Source organism: Cydia splendana, chromosome 14, assembly GCF_910591565.1.
Source record: "Cydia splendana chromosome 14, ilCydSple1.2, whole genome shotgun sequence".
Classification (NCBI taxonomy): Eukaryota; Metazoa; Arthropoda; class Insecta; order Lepidoptera; family Tortricidae; genus Cydia; species Cydia splendana.
In genome coordinates this window covers 16,720,889-16,737,912 of record NC_085973.1, presented here as the reverse complement: position 1 = coordinate 16,737,912, position 17,024 = coordinate 16,720,889, and the positions used below count along the sequence as shown (strand labels likewise).

The following is a 17,024-nucleotide window of genomic DNA, read 5'->3' as shown; positions in this document are numbered from 1 at the left end:
CCAGGTCTGTGCCGTCCGGTAGGGTGCCCAGAAGGCTGGCGGCGTTACCGCGCTGAACGGCAACGCCAATGCGTTGGGCGAGGTAAGCTCCAGCCTTCCGGTCACCCGTCCAAATATACAATGGTAATGATTAATGAAGTAACTTTTTTTTCTGAAAGATCTATCTTCACTACTTGTATTAAGTTTCTTTTACAAAATTATGCAATTAGGATATCGTTAAATCTAATAAGTACTATTTTACAACGTGATCAACTGTGACCCTAACCGTTGCACCAAAAGTGATGGTACATTATGTAAACTAAGTTTCATCACCCAACACTGCGTTCACATTTGTGTCGATATGTTCTTGGATTGCACGACTTTAGTTATAGAATTTTTGAGGAAGTACTGTTTCATCATTTATAATCATAGCCTGGTTTTTTAGTTCATGAATTTACTTACTTGGGTAGTAGGGTCTCAGCCATTATTGTATGTAAGCAAAGAGAATAGATAGTATAGAGGGCTATTGCCATAGTAAATTTTGTAGTCACGGTACATTTACTGCCATCTATCGACACACGATTAAAACTTAAAATAAAATTGAAAATGTATAAATTAATCAAAATATGTATACGGATAAATGGTTATTAATTTTTATTGTTTCATACTGACCCATGTTCTTTCACTGATATGTGTTTAAATTGTTAAATATCAAACGGTGTCGTCAACGCCATCTAGCCGAGAATAGGCCAAAGGTAGATGGCGCCATCTATTCGAGAATGACTTTTTCTTGATTTCCGAGGCACGTTTTTTTCTTAGACTTTATTTATCTTATACGAAGTTACATATGTCTTTGATGTAATTAATGTACCTATCTTGTGTAGGTAGATACATTCTATATAAAAGGACTGAAAATACAAAACTGTCGTGACAGAATGACAGCCTGACAGCCAGGACAAAGCCATCCTTTTAGTTACTTGAACAAAAGTACCCATTTATTTAAGGCGAAGTGTGTCAAATACCGACCAGCGTACTAACGGAACTCTAACTTGAGACAATGACGTGACACCGTTCTGATAAACGATCACGCTTGACATAATTCTATTAATGGACCTTATTGTTGATAGCAAGATAGGAACAATGAAATAAAGAAAAGTAAAACAAATATGTTGGCAGATAAAGAGATTTGATAAGAAGATGACGGTACTTTTAGTCAAAATCGAAGAATTGTTCCATTGTTCGCGCTTAAAAATAAATTTAGAAATTAGTGGGTTCTTCCGTGGGACCGATAATTTCGCGTATTTAGTACCCAGTTAATTGTGTAATATAAAAAAAAATATATAAAAAGATCCAGTTATCCCGTAAAATGTAATAAATAAACATTGCGAAAGTTTTGACTGTAATCATTTTAAGTCACATATTATGAGTCACATAAATAAGGTGCAACTAAAAGTATTTACTTGTCATGTCTATGGAGAGATCTAGGTTCTTAATAAATCTAAAGCAACAAATGTAGAGAAAGCTACTGCAGACTTAATCCTAAGTAAAAGCTGGGTAGGTAATTAATTGTCTGGATTAAGACTACCTGATAATAGTAGCCTTTCTCCTACATCTAGATCTTAATACATCAAGTGTAAAGTAACGTCAAAATGACACAAATGGATTTGCACAACCTGTCTCTCATAATATTAAGGATTTAATTTAATCGCATCGAAGGAGATGAATGCATTAAAAGCTAGTCACATTATAATTATTTCGTATTGTGTCGTAAAGTTTCTAAGCTAAGTTGGTAAACAGAAGCTTTTGTAGGTACTCAATACATATTTAAGTACATTGTAGGTACCTGATAAATAACCTATGTATCCCAGAGCATTTTTAAAGTCTCCATGTTTTACACTACCATTTGTTTAAAAACACAGTTTAATTTTATTTGGACCTAAACTTGAATAATACCTAAATCTAAAACATATTATATTCAAGTTTGTATTTATTTTATGAAATTTATAATTTTTGTATATTGTGTGTATAAAAATAACATAAGTAATGATAAACTAGATTGCAATGTAAAATTTTTCGCCACCTTCACAAATAACACGATCATGAAAAACATATGGTGCGAAAACCTTACACTTTCCTCATTGGCTTGTTATGGCGAAAACAGATTTGACGTCAATTTTAACTGTTTCCTTTCATTATCAGTATTATCATAGTTGTGCTAATAAACACTAACCTTGCTTTTTCATTTTCCAAGTTACTATGATACTATCCCTTGTTAACTACTGATATAGTGTCAAAAAATCATGTATCGTCATTTCAACATTGGTAACAAGCTACAGTTACGTTGTCAAATTACATTATTGAAGCAAATTATTTCAAAATCGATTAATAACACAGAAAAACCTTAACAGGAAACAAAAGAGCAATCCAACCGGCCAAAACTATATTTACCCGCCTCCAGCCTAACAGTAAACAATACGTAATATAAACCTTAATGCTTTGTAATAGAAGTGACAAAAAATATGAAGGTGATATGAAGCGTAAAGTGACATAAAGTGGAAAGTGTTTCCGTCTGCGATGAACCAAGTATTGCACGTAAATTGTCATCTATCGTGGTACGTGGTATCTATTAAGTATATGGTGGTTGATAGGTTATTGTTGCTGTAATGCCTTGTGGTTGTTTGCCTTGATACGTTTCTGCTGTAATGATAGGAAGTATTATTGCTTGCAAGTCGACATTCGTTTGTCTAAAACTTAGTACAAAACTAGAATTATCCTCTATTTCTTACCTTTTTCAAACCCTTGTAAGATTTAACATCTGGTAGAATAGGCTAGGAAAGAGTATGCAATATTTATAGAGTCAGCTTTCCATAGCCAGCTTTTATGTCTGGCAGTTAATAGGTTATAAAATTTAATGAAATGCAGAAATTATTTCTCAGTTTATGTTCAATTAAAAATATAAAAGTAACTCTGGGAATCAATTAACTTTTCACTTCAACCCATAACCCGACAACCGACATTAATTAAATTTTATTTAGTACTAGCCTCTGCTAACTACAAAAAACAACAATAAAACTTATTAAAAAACATTAAATCGCATTTTTATGGTCTTTGAAAATTCATTAAAAAAAACATAGAAAAAAATTTTGCTCTACAGGAAGTTCTACATCGCTGTATTCGTTTTAAATTGAAAGGTCCTGCCTTCCACGATTTATGGTGTAAGCAGTCTGTAGACCTATTCTATATATTTACCATACTTTTTAACCAGTTTACAGATTCTAGGGTAAAAGCTAGTTCTAAATACATATTTATAGCTATAAATCTGTCTTATGGGAGGAAATATTTCCTTCCTTATCAACTCATTCCAACAATCGTTCGAGAAATTGAAACGGATTGGAAGTGCAAACGAGAACGCATTCCTATGCGCACGCGCCGCAGTTACACTATTAACATAATGATCGAAGAACGAGGTATAATAGTTAGCGGGGTTTTAATACAGCTCTGTATTTATAGACTAGTCTATATTAGAGACTTCGTCCGCGCAGAAGTAGGTAGTTAAAATGTTTAAACACAATTTTTATCCCTACCCCCCAACCTGCAACATCTGAAGACTATCGGCCTGATTCGAACTTTAAGATACGTCAAAAACTCGCTAAAGACAGGCCTCCGTCACACGCTCAAGGCCACGCGCTATATGCCTACTGCTCGGCGTATCGTCGACGATACAACCGACAGAGGGCCGCCGAACGCCCACCTCAGCGCTCGCACCGCATTGCACCGCGCGTTTCCCGCGCTTATGCTTCGAAATGCCGAAACCACGTAATTATTGTGCAGTAGATGGGTGAAAAAGTAAAAAAAACAAAGGAAAAAGCCTATAATAAAAATTCATCTTTTTATGGCGGGCTAAAGGTCCCACCTGAAAGTTTAATAATTATATTGAAGGGTTTTAAAAAGTATTTTTAAATAACTTTGACGACGTAATAATTAATCGGCCTGGTAGCACCGTATTACAACTTTCAAAAACCGTTGATTGTCCGTTGCTTTGCTCCTGAATATTTATTAAAATTATTTACGCGATTTAGGATATTTTCAACTACTTATTAAATTTTAATAACAGAGAATTCCGAGAAGTGAAAAAATTATAAATAATTATATTAAAACTAAAATGATTCGCAACATTCGTTTTATTACAATAATCATCATAGGTAGGGTAGCTACAACCCTAGCGCATTCTTACGATGACGCGTTGGCACGTGACTCGAACGGCGGGCAACACAGTCTCGACTCTTTGTGCGCGTAATTATGCTACATTTCTTCTTGTCCTGAGCAGCAGGTATTATTATTAAGGTTCTGTAGGCTATTATAGCGTAGGTATTTTTGCTTTTGTTTGGGAATGAAGTATCTGTTACGTAGTAACTATTTATTAATCTGTGCTAAAGATACGATATGGATGGAATATGTCAGTGTCAAAAGTGACGTTTTTGGCTGAGAAATACGTCACTTTTGACACGTATCCTTAGCAAATTTTTGACGTATCTTAAAGTTCGAATCAGGTCGTATAGTTATGTTTCTTTCAAGGATATTTATTAACCCCCTTGTTCATAAAAAATTACAAGCCTCAATTAGTTAATTTATGTTTCATCCCTTCCTTAAAAATACTTAAGTCTCATGACAAATAATAATGCCATTATATTATAATGTGTTTATGAATAACGCCAATAAGTTATACGGAACTGTTTACTATATATTTGGATGAACTAGGTGGTAGTAACACTGATGAAGGTACAGGAGTTGGTACATGAGATGAAGTAATTTATTGATAAAGTCCTAGAATTTCTGAGAAGCATATTTAATTTATTCCTTATATAAATATAAACTTTACAGAAATAACAACAATAGTCCATGCAGCTTTTAGACATTATTTAATACAGCTATCTGTATGCTGCTGCAACATTGAATAACTATAAAACAAGTACCTATTACACTATAATTGTGTATGAGATCAACAGTGTGTTGAAGTGTGTTATAAGAGTATGTTGTATTATTGTCATACAATATATCTCAGGACTAACAATAACTATACAATAATTTACATTAGTGTTGAAGTATCTATTTCTCAGTAGAGAAAACCCGTCTGGTATTCTTACAGATAAATAATTACAGAAGCGCTCAAAAGAATAAAGTAATTAATGTAGTAAAAAAACTACCTATAGGATATTTTATTGTACAAAAAACTTGATCAGATAACTTGAAACATCATTTATTAACATCATCCATTACAAAAATATAGTTATTTTAAAATAATAATAATAAAATAGAAATCTGCACATTAGTTACCATGTTTTCTATTTCATCTGAGTAAATAGGTACTAACTTATAATTATATCATGCAATATTATCTAGTAATAGTGACATAATATACCTGGCCCCTGTTTCACCAACGTGACAGGTGCGACGAATTGTAAAATCACTGTTGCTGACGTCACAGGCATCCATGGGCTACGGTTACCGCTTACCACCGGGCGGGCCGTATTCCTGTTTGCCACCATCATTGTATTATTAAAAAAAACTTTATGATATCGGAAAAAACAGATATTTCTCTTGCTAAGTTTATGACAATTGTCACAAGAAACACTACAATTGTCACGAAATTCTGACATATAACTCATTACCTGTCAAGAATTACCTACAATTCTTCTAAATCTTTGACAATTGTCAGAAACTTCGCAGGAGAAATATCTGTTTTTATCCGATATAATAAAGTTTTTTTAAATAATACAATGATGGTGGCAAACAGAAGTACGGCCCGCCCGATGGTAAGTGGTAATCGTAGCCCATTGATGCCTGTGACGTCAGCAACAGTGATTTTACAATTCGTCGCACCTGTCACCGATGTGAAATTGGGGCCTGGAAACACTGTTAAGATGCATGCTACCATTAAGTACTTGTATGTTACGGTCAAGTACTACCGTTACTAGGAAAATATTTTTACTCTAAACATCATACTTAAAGGTGTAAAGGAAACAGATGATTACCCTTACTTAATACTTAAATGTGTCATTAAATACTCTTCTACTGAGGAAATGGACATTTCCAAGATGTTAGCGACTGATGGACATGAAGCCATTAATGACGATAACTGTAAAGATAATGAAGATGCGAATGACGCACACGAGAAAGTTGGTTTTAGTGTAAAATTATACGAAGCTTTTACAGAAAAGAATGACTCACGGCTCGATTAGAACTTTAAGATACGTCAATTAAAAGATCTAAGAAACGATATGGATTATATTATGTCAGTGTCAACTGTGACGTTTCTTCAAACATCCTAATCTAATCCATATCGTTTCTAGATCTATAAATTGACGTATCTTAAAGTTCGAATCGGGCAGTCATACGATTATTATCATCAAGGTCATTGAAATGGACAACACAATATTAGTCACAGAAGAATCTTTTTGTGTAAAACCGCAAAAATTAAAAATGTTTAATATTCAATAGACAGAAGCATTTGACCACTAACCAGACGACGAATTTGGTGACAATTTTAAGTATGAAGTTATAATATATCGCCAAATTACCTTAACGGCTGTCACGCTAACGGACCGAAAAACCCAAAAAGCCTGTTTCTGTTATCCAGGTCAGTAATGCCATACACAAACAACCACGCACGAACCAGTTGGCGGTCAGGGCCGTACGGTCGTTCAACTTCACTTAGCCACAAAAGATAGAACCCTCATCCGTATTAATTTATATCTCGATAAAGCTCCAGCTTAATTGGGCGTTCTATTGCATCGCACGGAAATATCGCTTACTCGAAATCCATTGAGCGTTTCCTGAGGAAAATCGTCTTCACGGTAAAACCTACGAGGTATTGTAACGCTGTCTTGAATGTTATTGTTTATCGGGACTGGCGTGAGCACGTTGTATCGGAGTAGTTTCTTTTTCAATAAGCTGGGAATAGGTCAACTTTGACAAACACCTAGAGCAGGAAATGATTTTCTTGACGAACATGTGTCGTATTACTTTTGACGGTGTATCCTTATAAGATCTATTCGTTGTTTGATTACATAAAGCGCAAATATTTTTTGTATTTGTATTTGATTAATTATTTATTTCTGTTTAAATTTGAAATTAAATTATTTGTTTTCATATGGTAAAGAAAAAGGTGAGCACAACTTTATAAATATCAAAGACAACTGTCAGTGTAATTTTTTTGTCGTCGTAGATACATACTTTAATTTTTAATTAACTGATATTGTAGTAAACTATAATAAATACTATTGCATACAGGGTATTTAGGTACCTACCATATTTAAATATTTGTTTTGGCAACTTCCCGACATTTCTACTAGGCTGACCTGAACTGTGTTAAAACAAATATGTATGGTAAATACCCCGTTTTCAATAGTATTTACAATGTAAATGACCAATTAACCATGTTAGCTTGAAATCATATAATGGTAAAATATATTAAAGAGGCAGATGCAGGCCTTTCTTTCTCTTCGCCATTTGTTTATTTATAGATTCACTTAAAGTGTGTCGAATTTTCAATAAATGTATATACATCATCGTAACCCTCTTATGCATCATTACGTATTTACATCAGCGGCATCCCACGGTGGTAACGGTAATCTCGCGCAGCTAACGATAGGCTAACGGAATAGTTTTTCTGGCTTCCTTTATTGTGTAACTTGTTCTCCTTAATTTGTTTTAGTTTGATATTGTAACCGTTAAATTGATTTTTATGATGTTTTCATTTGACGACGTTTGTATTACAAACTTATTTGTGGCTTTCCATCAGAGAAGGGTCCTCATGCAGATGTTTAAAATTAATATGATTTATTTTAAGTTCCACGAAAATTTAAATCAGCTACATTAGTGTACTTAAATATAAAAATAACATTTGTATGTGTTCTGTATTTCCTTTTTTAACGATTTCTTTCTTTTTTCCAGGTAATCTGCTATTCGACCGAAATGACGCGACGGAAAAGTGTGTGTTCAAAGTGGACTTTAGTTTTATTAGTAGTTATTTTATGTCAGTTTGTTGATTCAAGACCACAGGAGGTGACTTCGCCGACACCGGCTAATGATGCATCAACAAATAATGTACAAACCACAGAATCCACAAGGTATAGATTTAGATATAAGCAACGTAGTTTAACTTCGCCTAAGTTACCTGTTGTCATTAGTTTATTAAATAATTCCGATTTAATTAGAAACAGTCATAGTCATGAAAATGGTTTTAATAGGAATACGACTAAACCCTTAAAAGAAGACCTATATTCTAACGCATATTTCTTTAATTCTCAGTCAAAAGAAGTGTATAGCCACCCAACTAGACAGAGTCGTTTAGTTAAATCCAAAGATCATGTTAAAAGAAAGAAGATTGGAAACCCGTCAATTAAAAACGATAATACAAAGAATAAAATTAAAGTTATAAATCACAAAAATAATTTAAAAATATCCCAGCCTGTGCATGATCATAAATTGCTAATTTCTCATAAACATAATCCTCCTATACGTAAAATAGTTACTAAATGGAGAGACAAGGCAAAATATGAAGACTTGCATTTTAATTTGGATACAGCCATATCCAATGAAAATACTTTTAACAGTGACCATACAAGTACAGAGTTAAATGATGATATTTCCACTGAAACTACGGAAAAACAAAGTAGCTATCAAAGCTTTAATAAACTTTACAACAAACTAGTAAACAATAGATACAAACCCAAACCAGACTATTCAGAAGAAACTCAAGTTTATTCCAGTAACGTTCACATAATAGACAGATACCCATTCCCAAGCGTTAGGCCTACTTATGTTTTTACAACACCTATGCCTACACCTATAATTACTAATGTGGGTAATCCCCAGCCTTGGCCTCAACCTAGCTTTCAAAACGATTATCGTAAAACTACAAAAAAACCTATGCAAACAAAGAATCCTATCAAAAATCAACATAACTATCATAATTCTGTGTATAATAATTATCCGCAACACAATTTTGAGGTCACGACTTTCCAACCGTCGACCGCGTATACAGATAGGATCGTCATACGACCGGAAGAATACAGTGCGTCACCCGACGACTGCCCTACTATATTCCTTACTTTAAACAACACTTTCCAAGGACAAGGCAAAGAAGCGTGCCCTGATTTAAATATAGCTGTCAACACAAACGTCATTAATAAAAACGTCGTAATAGAAACCGAGGAAGAAGATGCGGAACTTTTCCCGGGACCCTTTGATGAACCTATCGATGATGATTCAGAAACAGATAGCGCACAAGCTAACGATTATTTTGAATTTGAGGAAAATGAGGAGCAAGAAGATGCGTCCGTGGAAGGGGAGAGTTTGACAAACTATAATGCGGCCAACCAGGAATTATCATCAGATTCGCCGGAAGCGACTGGCTTTGGTTCGTCCAGTACAAATCTAGCATCATTACAAAAACCTAGTAAGCCAAGTAGTGACCTTGACGACCTATTTAGTTTTTCGGGATTTTTCGATTTTTTTCGACCTTCTTTAAATGCTTTAAGTTGGTTAGTATCTCTCAGTCCTTTTAATTTTGGTTTATTGTCATTTTTCTTTTCTCCTATAGCAATGATATTTGCAGCGGCGTATGGTGTAGCATCATTTTTCAGTAGCTTGCCTTTAGCAAGAGAAGCACCAAAAGTTCAAGTTTACCGACCTGAATGGCAGTGGGATGATAATATCAAGACGTGGCATCTTAACTCTTTTCCGGGAGACAGAAACTGGAACAATAGGATACCAAAAAATAGTCAAGAAATAAGAAGTTCTGTAAAACCTACTTTGTTTTTTAAATTAAAGGAATGGATGAAGAAAGTAACAAAGGAACTTAGGGACAAAAACGAATTAGAAATAAGGCGTAGGCAAAAACGTAATAAAAGAGAGGCCTGGGCACGAAGGGTAAAATAGCCGAAGATTCCATTTTATGATTTAGAAAAAGTTTTTTACTAATAAAAAAAACTGCTATCAAATTAGCTAATGACTATGGGTAACTGTTCTGGTTGAATAACAAATTATTATTTTTCGTGCCACTAAATCAGTATTTATAAAATAAATTATTTTGTATGTAGATAGAGTCGGACCAAGCTAACTCTGCGTGGCATTTGCAAAGACAAAGTGTGGTAATCAACATTAATGTCAAATATCTATGAAAACATGACGTTTATAATGACACTTTCTCACTTTTTCTGTTCAAGCCGTTGCAAATTTAGCTTATACGGACTCTATTAGCTTATTGTTGATATTTAAGTTTAGTTATGCTTACTTATAGCGATATTCATGCTGTGACGCATTCATAATATATTAAGTACATATGTAGTTTTTGTATATTTTAAGCTTAAACCTAAATGTTACTGAAGTTTTATTAATACATTTTAAATTATTTATTTCATGTATTTACGTACCTAAGTATATTTATACATATAAAAACCGGGCACTTACAATGATATTCTTAATTTGTTTTTACAAAACCTTAGTATTTTTTGACTTGGTATGGATTAAATTCATTCATTCATTAGAGGAAGGTTCGAAGTAGGTAACCTAATTGTGTCTTGCAGGTTGAAATATTTGTTTGGACACTATATCATGTCCTTTTAAATTCAAATACGATAAAGTGATTGATATTAATTTCTACTAATGGAATTACAAAAGATTTACGGTTAGATTTACGGTTAAATGCAAAACGGAAACTTATGTTTAATAACAATACTATTTCTTTATTATATTTTTAATAACATTATCAATTGGAAATGAAATATAAATATCATTTCTATAATTTGCATACGTTTTAATTTAGAAATTATATTTATGTAATGACTGTATAGTCACAGCTGCATTTTTCATTTATTAATGTAGAATGATGATGTCAAGAGAAGCACCTAAAGTTCAGCTTTACCGTATTTGGCTCCCATTTTCCTCTCTGAATATTGACTGGATTCTCCGGAGAAGTGGTCGTTCACTTTCCATTTAAGTACAACATTTTGAACATCTGGAGCTTTTGCGTGAGATGCCTCTAACAATTGAGGAGTCAAGACACGAAAATATTTGCAAATATGTGCATTAGGATAAACATTTAAGGCGTTATTCATAAACGCGATACTGGCCTGAATTTGACTTATGTATTTGTAGGAAAGGGATAAAATAAAATTTAACTAGTTAAATCAGGCCCGTAAAGTTTTATGAATAAGGGGGTTGAGGCTTACAATGGCTAATGCAATTAGTAATAATATTAAAAAAAGAATCGATTTTGATTGTTTGTTAACCTCAAGTAAATCTGTTAAATCTGTAATTAGTTTTTTTATTGCACATCGAAAATATTTTGACAAAATTTCTGTGTGTGTGAGAGCGAATCATATATTTTTGTGTGAAATATGTTTGCAGATTTACTGTACGGTTTTTTGAAATGACTATTTATACTTAAGGTAGGTACATATAAGTACTTATTATAACACAATATGACCTAATTTGTGAGTAAAATTAGCAAATCATATCTACCTATATATCATATAGTTTTATTAACTTATTTCAAACATTTTCTTTAAAGTAAATAAAATGAAAATTAATGTAAGTATTATTTATTTTTGTTTTTCTATTTTGTAAATAAACGTTTTTTATTTAACCTTATAGACGTTTTATTTAAAACGTTTGTGTATTTATTAGACAAGTTTGTGAAGAGTAATGTAGTTTTAGTTAACAATGTTCATCAATTATCATTATCAATTATCTTATCAAAATCAATGAAAATATGTATATAAAGAAGCGTTTTCACTCCTTTTGATTCACTGCTCTATCGCTCTTGCATATTCGAGCGATAGAGAGGCAGATAGATTTTTTGCGGTAGCGCTTCAGGTACACACAGACAGGTGATCTCATGTAACAAAATTTGCTTAAAACTTGAAAGGCTTAATTTTTAATAACAGCCTGTTTTGTGGATACCGGGCTATATAATTCTTATTTTAGATGGTAAAAATAAATCATACTTAGTTACAAAGGTACCAGGGATTAAGCGTGATCCACAACGCGGATTTCAAAGGATTATGTAGATTTTGTTTGGCAGGGGGCTAGATAATTGGCAAATTATTGACATAATAGTAATGTAGTTCTGAAAGTACATGTAAAGGATACCATGGACCATCACACGCATCAAAAGCCAGCAGAAAATATAAATATATCACGATTAAATGGTAAATGAAAGCATACAAAAACAATTTCCAACTAGATTTATATATTAACCTATAAGAGACATCTGCCTATTTAAAAATTCCACTTCATTTTGAGAAAAGCCGTAGATAAAAGCCAATGAAGCCAATTTAGATCATCCGGTTACAACCACGACTTTTCGTCATAATTGTCCCGACTGAGAGAAGAGTCTCTAATTAGTAAATGATACTATGTATATATTTAACATGATTAGGTCGACAATTGTATTTTTACTTTGTGTAAAGTACAAATTGAGACTAGTTTTCACTTTAATATGATATACTTCAAAATATATGCATGTAAGAACCTAATATAATATCTAATATCTTTTGTACCTACTACATGTATGCAATTATGAAAGAATAAAGAATAAAGAATATATTATTTTCGTTGCGTTTCGCATTTATGGACACTATGCTTCTCTTAATTTCAGGAGCTCCAGTGAAAAGACTCCACAAAACGCGACAAAGGAAGAAGTGACCACCAGCAGCGCTTCCAGGAATGTCAAGACTAAAGGCGCTGGTATTGGCGACTCCATCAAGATGGTTGCCAGCCAGTTGCTTGAAAATCCTTCAAATTCTTCAGGACCAGTACCCATAGTACCTGACACCAGAATACCCCCGAAACTTAAAAATCAACTTGCACAAAAACATAAAATAAAAACAAGACATGAAAATGGAGAAGAACCCTTAGAGAATGCACATGTAGGTGTCGCTGTACCAATCACAATGGAAGAGTTGGAATCTGAAAATAAAGTAAATGAACCATCAAATGAATCATCGACATCTAATGAAGGCATTTCTACCTGGATTCTATTAAGTAACCCTCCGAATAAAGAAAATATTACATCTACTACTGAGCCCACAAAAGCAGATGACAGTATAAAGAAACAGAAACCGCTGCCTTCTAAAAACAAAACGAAACGTCCTCAGGTCAACAAAGTGCCAGTAGTTAAACGTCCGATTATTGGCAGTACGAATAAATCTGATTTAGTTGCTGGAGGATCAGCTATAAATGAAAATGTGTACAATAAAATTAAGGATACTGTATTATCCAATGTTCAGAAAAACAAAAGTACAACAACCCAACGTACCACAACACCCTCAACCACCACTGTCGCTACAACCACAGAACCGCCTACTACGAAAAAAGAAATTGTTACAAAGCCAACAGTGACTCTCCCTGTTGTCAAGGTTACCTCAAAACCGACAAAAAAGAAGAACAAAAATAAGCACAAACTCACTACAACAGAAGCACCAGTTGTAAATGAATCGGCTTTATTACCAATGGAGCCAAAAGAACAAGAAATTGAACTTGAAATCAGCACCCCAGCGGCCACTACAAAGAAACCAAAACGCACGTCTACCAAGAAAAAGAAGACAAAGAAGCGTAAGACCACCAAACCTAAACCTGAAACTAGCACTGCAGTTAGTGAAGTTAAAACGAGCAATAAAACAAAATCTAGTAAGCCTTCAAAGAAACCAACAATAACAGATGTTACTGGCCCAATCACCTCCCAAATCTACAGTTACTTTTCCAGAGAAGTGATGCCTTCTGTAGGAGTTGGAGTTATTGGTTTAGCAAGTCTGGTTGGTATAGCCAGCTACTTCCTGTATCCTTTCGCAACGCCGGTTAGAAGAACTTTTGAAGTAGATAAGAAAGATGATATTTATAAACACAATGCTGAAGAATACGCCAATGATGGCAACGGACAAGCTGAAGAAGAAATGCTTGGGACAGTACTAGCTGGAATGCCGGCACATTCAAAACATAAGCTTAATCCCTATGCTGGCCAAACTACTAATGTAAATAGAAACCCATACCCAGTGAAGAAAGACCAAGACCTTAGATATCGCCACGTATCAACGAGCAATTATGAGCCTAATTACAATGTGCGCTATCCGCAACAAAAAACTGGCATCGCACATGGTGCTGTATACTCTGACCCAATTAACTATAGCCCACAACAGCCACAATATGAGACACGACATGTATATACCACAGAAAGTAAATACACATACGATAAAGGACCAACTGCGTATACTCCATCTTACCCAGCAGTAGAGCCCATCTACGCAGCACCTCAAACAGGACCCTCAGAAATATCATCTTACGGAAGTGATTCATCTAACGCTGTCGTCTACGGGGTCAAACCGTCATCGGAATCCGATTTCAAACCAGTGTATCCCTTCGAAGGCCAATATTATGGTGAACATCAAACCACTAGTACTCCAATGGCATACGCACCAACATCAATGTATCTAGGCTCAAATAATGAGGAACAACCTGAAGATACTAAATATGATGAAAATACAAGCGAAGATGAAGATAGCGTAGACAATAAGTTTGTGGTCGGTAATGTTCCTAAAGAGCTGTCAGACTCAGTTACCCCAGCCGTCGTACCAGAGCATGGACCAAGAAATTTAAATAGGAAAAAGAGGAGTCCGGTTTACCAAAAGCGTAGTATCACTGGTTCCATTGAGGAAATTCTTAAAGCAGCGAAGGAGCAAAACAAGGATGTGTTTCTTAGCAACGAAATAGACGAAGCTCTGGGATTAACAGTTAAAAACGTACCAGTTCCAACTGAACCAATCAAAGTGGAAACCGAAAACAAAACAGCTGAAATTAAAGAAGAAATCGTTCCCGTTTACGCAGTATCTGTGGATCCTACAGAAGGAACAAAAACTACAACAAATGTACCCGTTACAACTGAAAAGAGTGATTTCATAGTTGAAAGTGTATCGACTCTTCCAATTAACGGTAACAAACAAGAACCTACTACCGAAACTGATATGTCAAATGAACTAGACGTCACGACTAAAGCTTTTAGAGTATACGAGGTATTTTCGTCTAACAGTCCGGCGGATACAACTGAGCCAACCGACACAAACGAAGCAAAAACTGAGACAACAACAGCTAAGAGTTTGATGACTGAGACTACGACTGAATTTAAGTCAGAAACGACTTCAACTATGCCATCTACTTCACCTGTTTCAGAAACAAAAGCACCAGCACCAGTTCCCAGTACTTCAAGACCAAGACCAACTATGTACCCAGAAGTTATAACCTACCCTCCTCTTAACCAGGAAGGGGGTATTTTCACATTTCTTAAACGACTAATAGAATTCAAATACAGACTCGGACTGAGTATTATACAGAATACGTCAGAATCTCTAAATAGGTATTTAAGAAGTATGGAAAATGCGGCGCAGAGCGTAGCAAATGCTTCTAAGACTTAAGTTGAAGTAAACCGTAAGTCTAATAGAGAGGGGAGCGAAAGACTTTAGCAGAATCATAATATGACGAAAAATATGATTACATACTTAACGCGCATTTTAAAAATTAAAATACAAATCTCAAAATAATATGCTATACAGAATGTATTGTAATATAATACCTATATATGGGTTATACCTGAGTGGAAGTATAGCCGGTCGAACAACTTTATCAGTAGAAAAAGGCACGAAATTCAAATTTTCTATGAAACGATTACTCTTTTCGCCTATTTTTTTTAAATGTGCCGCTTTTTTCTACTGACAGAAATGGCTTGACAGACTATATGTATTTTTTATACCTACAAGGTTACAAGGTATATTAGGTACTAAAAGTAGGTTAGATACCGTACTTAAACAACGATTTAAAGCCTACTACGTTATTAAGGTTGTAAGAAAACAGGGAAATATGTAAGCTATTAAATAATAAATACTGAAGTAAGTATATCAGATAAATTATTATTATAAATTCGGAGGCTGGGTTTAACTCCTTTTTAAGCCCTAGGTACTGAATTTGTAATTTTAACTATTTGCAGTTTTCAGGTAATAATTTAATTTATATTGTTTCCAAAAAAACACAAGTAAATTGAAAATTGGCAAATTATTAAGCCTTACGGTTTAGTAAAAGCATTAAATTTAAAAAAAAGGTTTAAATATAAATATTAAAAACATTGTTTTAGACATTATTTACCAAAATTTCTGTGTAAACTCGCTATATTTATGACTCATTTATTTAAAGAGATAATGTTTAAAGCTTTTTTTAGTAATTAAGTTCATGCCCTTTATTTTGTAAATACCGGATGTTAGTACTTAATAAACTTTTTATACGATGATATCGTAATTACTTTTACTTCACTTTACTATTATAGTAAAATATTTTATTTTTAAATTCACAGTGGACAGATTGCAATAATTCAAAAGGTAATATCGTTAGGTGGCAACCAAACCTAACTAAATAATTAAACAAAAACCAACCTTATTTAGGTATTAGTATGGTTCACTATGGCTATTAACTTATGGTAGTAATTAGTGAGGTTTGGTCGTCACCTGACGATATTATGAAATACTACTTAGTGACCCGCCCCGGCTTCGCACGGGTTAACAAATTATACACCTAAACCTTCCTCAAAAATCACTATTGATAATATGTGAGAACCGCATGAAAATCTGTTTAGTAGGTAGTTATTGAGTTTATCGCGAACAAACATACATAAACACTCAAACAGACAGACGCGGCGGGGGACTTTCTGCCCGATTCGAACTTTAAGATACGTCAGTTAATAATCTAGACACGATAATGGATTAGATATGTCAGTGTCAAAATTAACGTTTTTGTTTGACTGACATAATTATATCTAATCCATATCGTTTCTAGATATATTAACTGACGTATCTAATATTTTGAGTAACTCATATTTTGAGGTCAAAAATGTGCAAAATGATGTAATATTCTCTTTTTGTTAAGCTGTTAGAGAATGGTAGATACTTTTAGCACTTAGTAGGGTCCTCTAGATTTGATGCTGACGGTACCTGGTATTTCTC

At 34.0% G+C, this 17,024-nt stretch overlaps 1 protein-coding gene across 2 annotated transcripts in view; it reads left to right on the top strand.

Moving 5' to 3' along the window:
* LOC134796694 (mucin-17-like) overlaps positions 1-15,476 on the top strand; it is a 28,613-nt gene extending 13,137 nt beyond the window's left edge. For both annotated transcript variants that reach the window (XM_063768865.1, XM_063768864.1), the window contains exons 2-3: positions 7,933-8,108; positions 12,644-15,476. In XM_063768865.1, the coding sequence (XP_063624935.1) occupies positions 7,954-8,108; positions 12,644-15,449 (2,961 nt within the window). In that variant the 5' untranslated portion in view covers positions 7,933-7,953 and the 3' untranslated portion in view covers positions 15,450-15,476. The remainder of the gene's footprint in view (positions 1-7,932; positions 8,109-12,643) is intronic.
* The last annotated feature ends 1,548 nt before the right edge of the window (positions 15,477-17,024 follow it).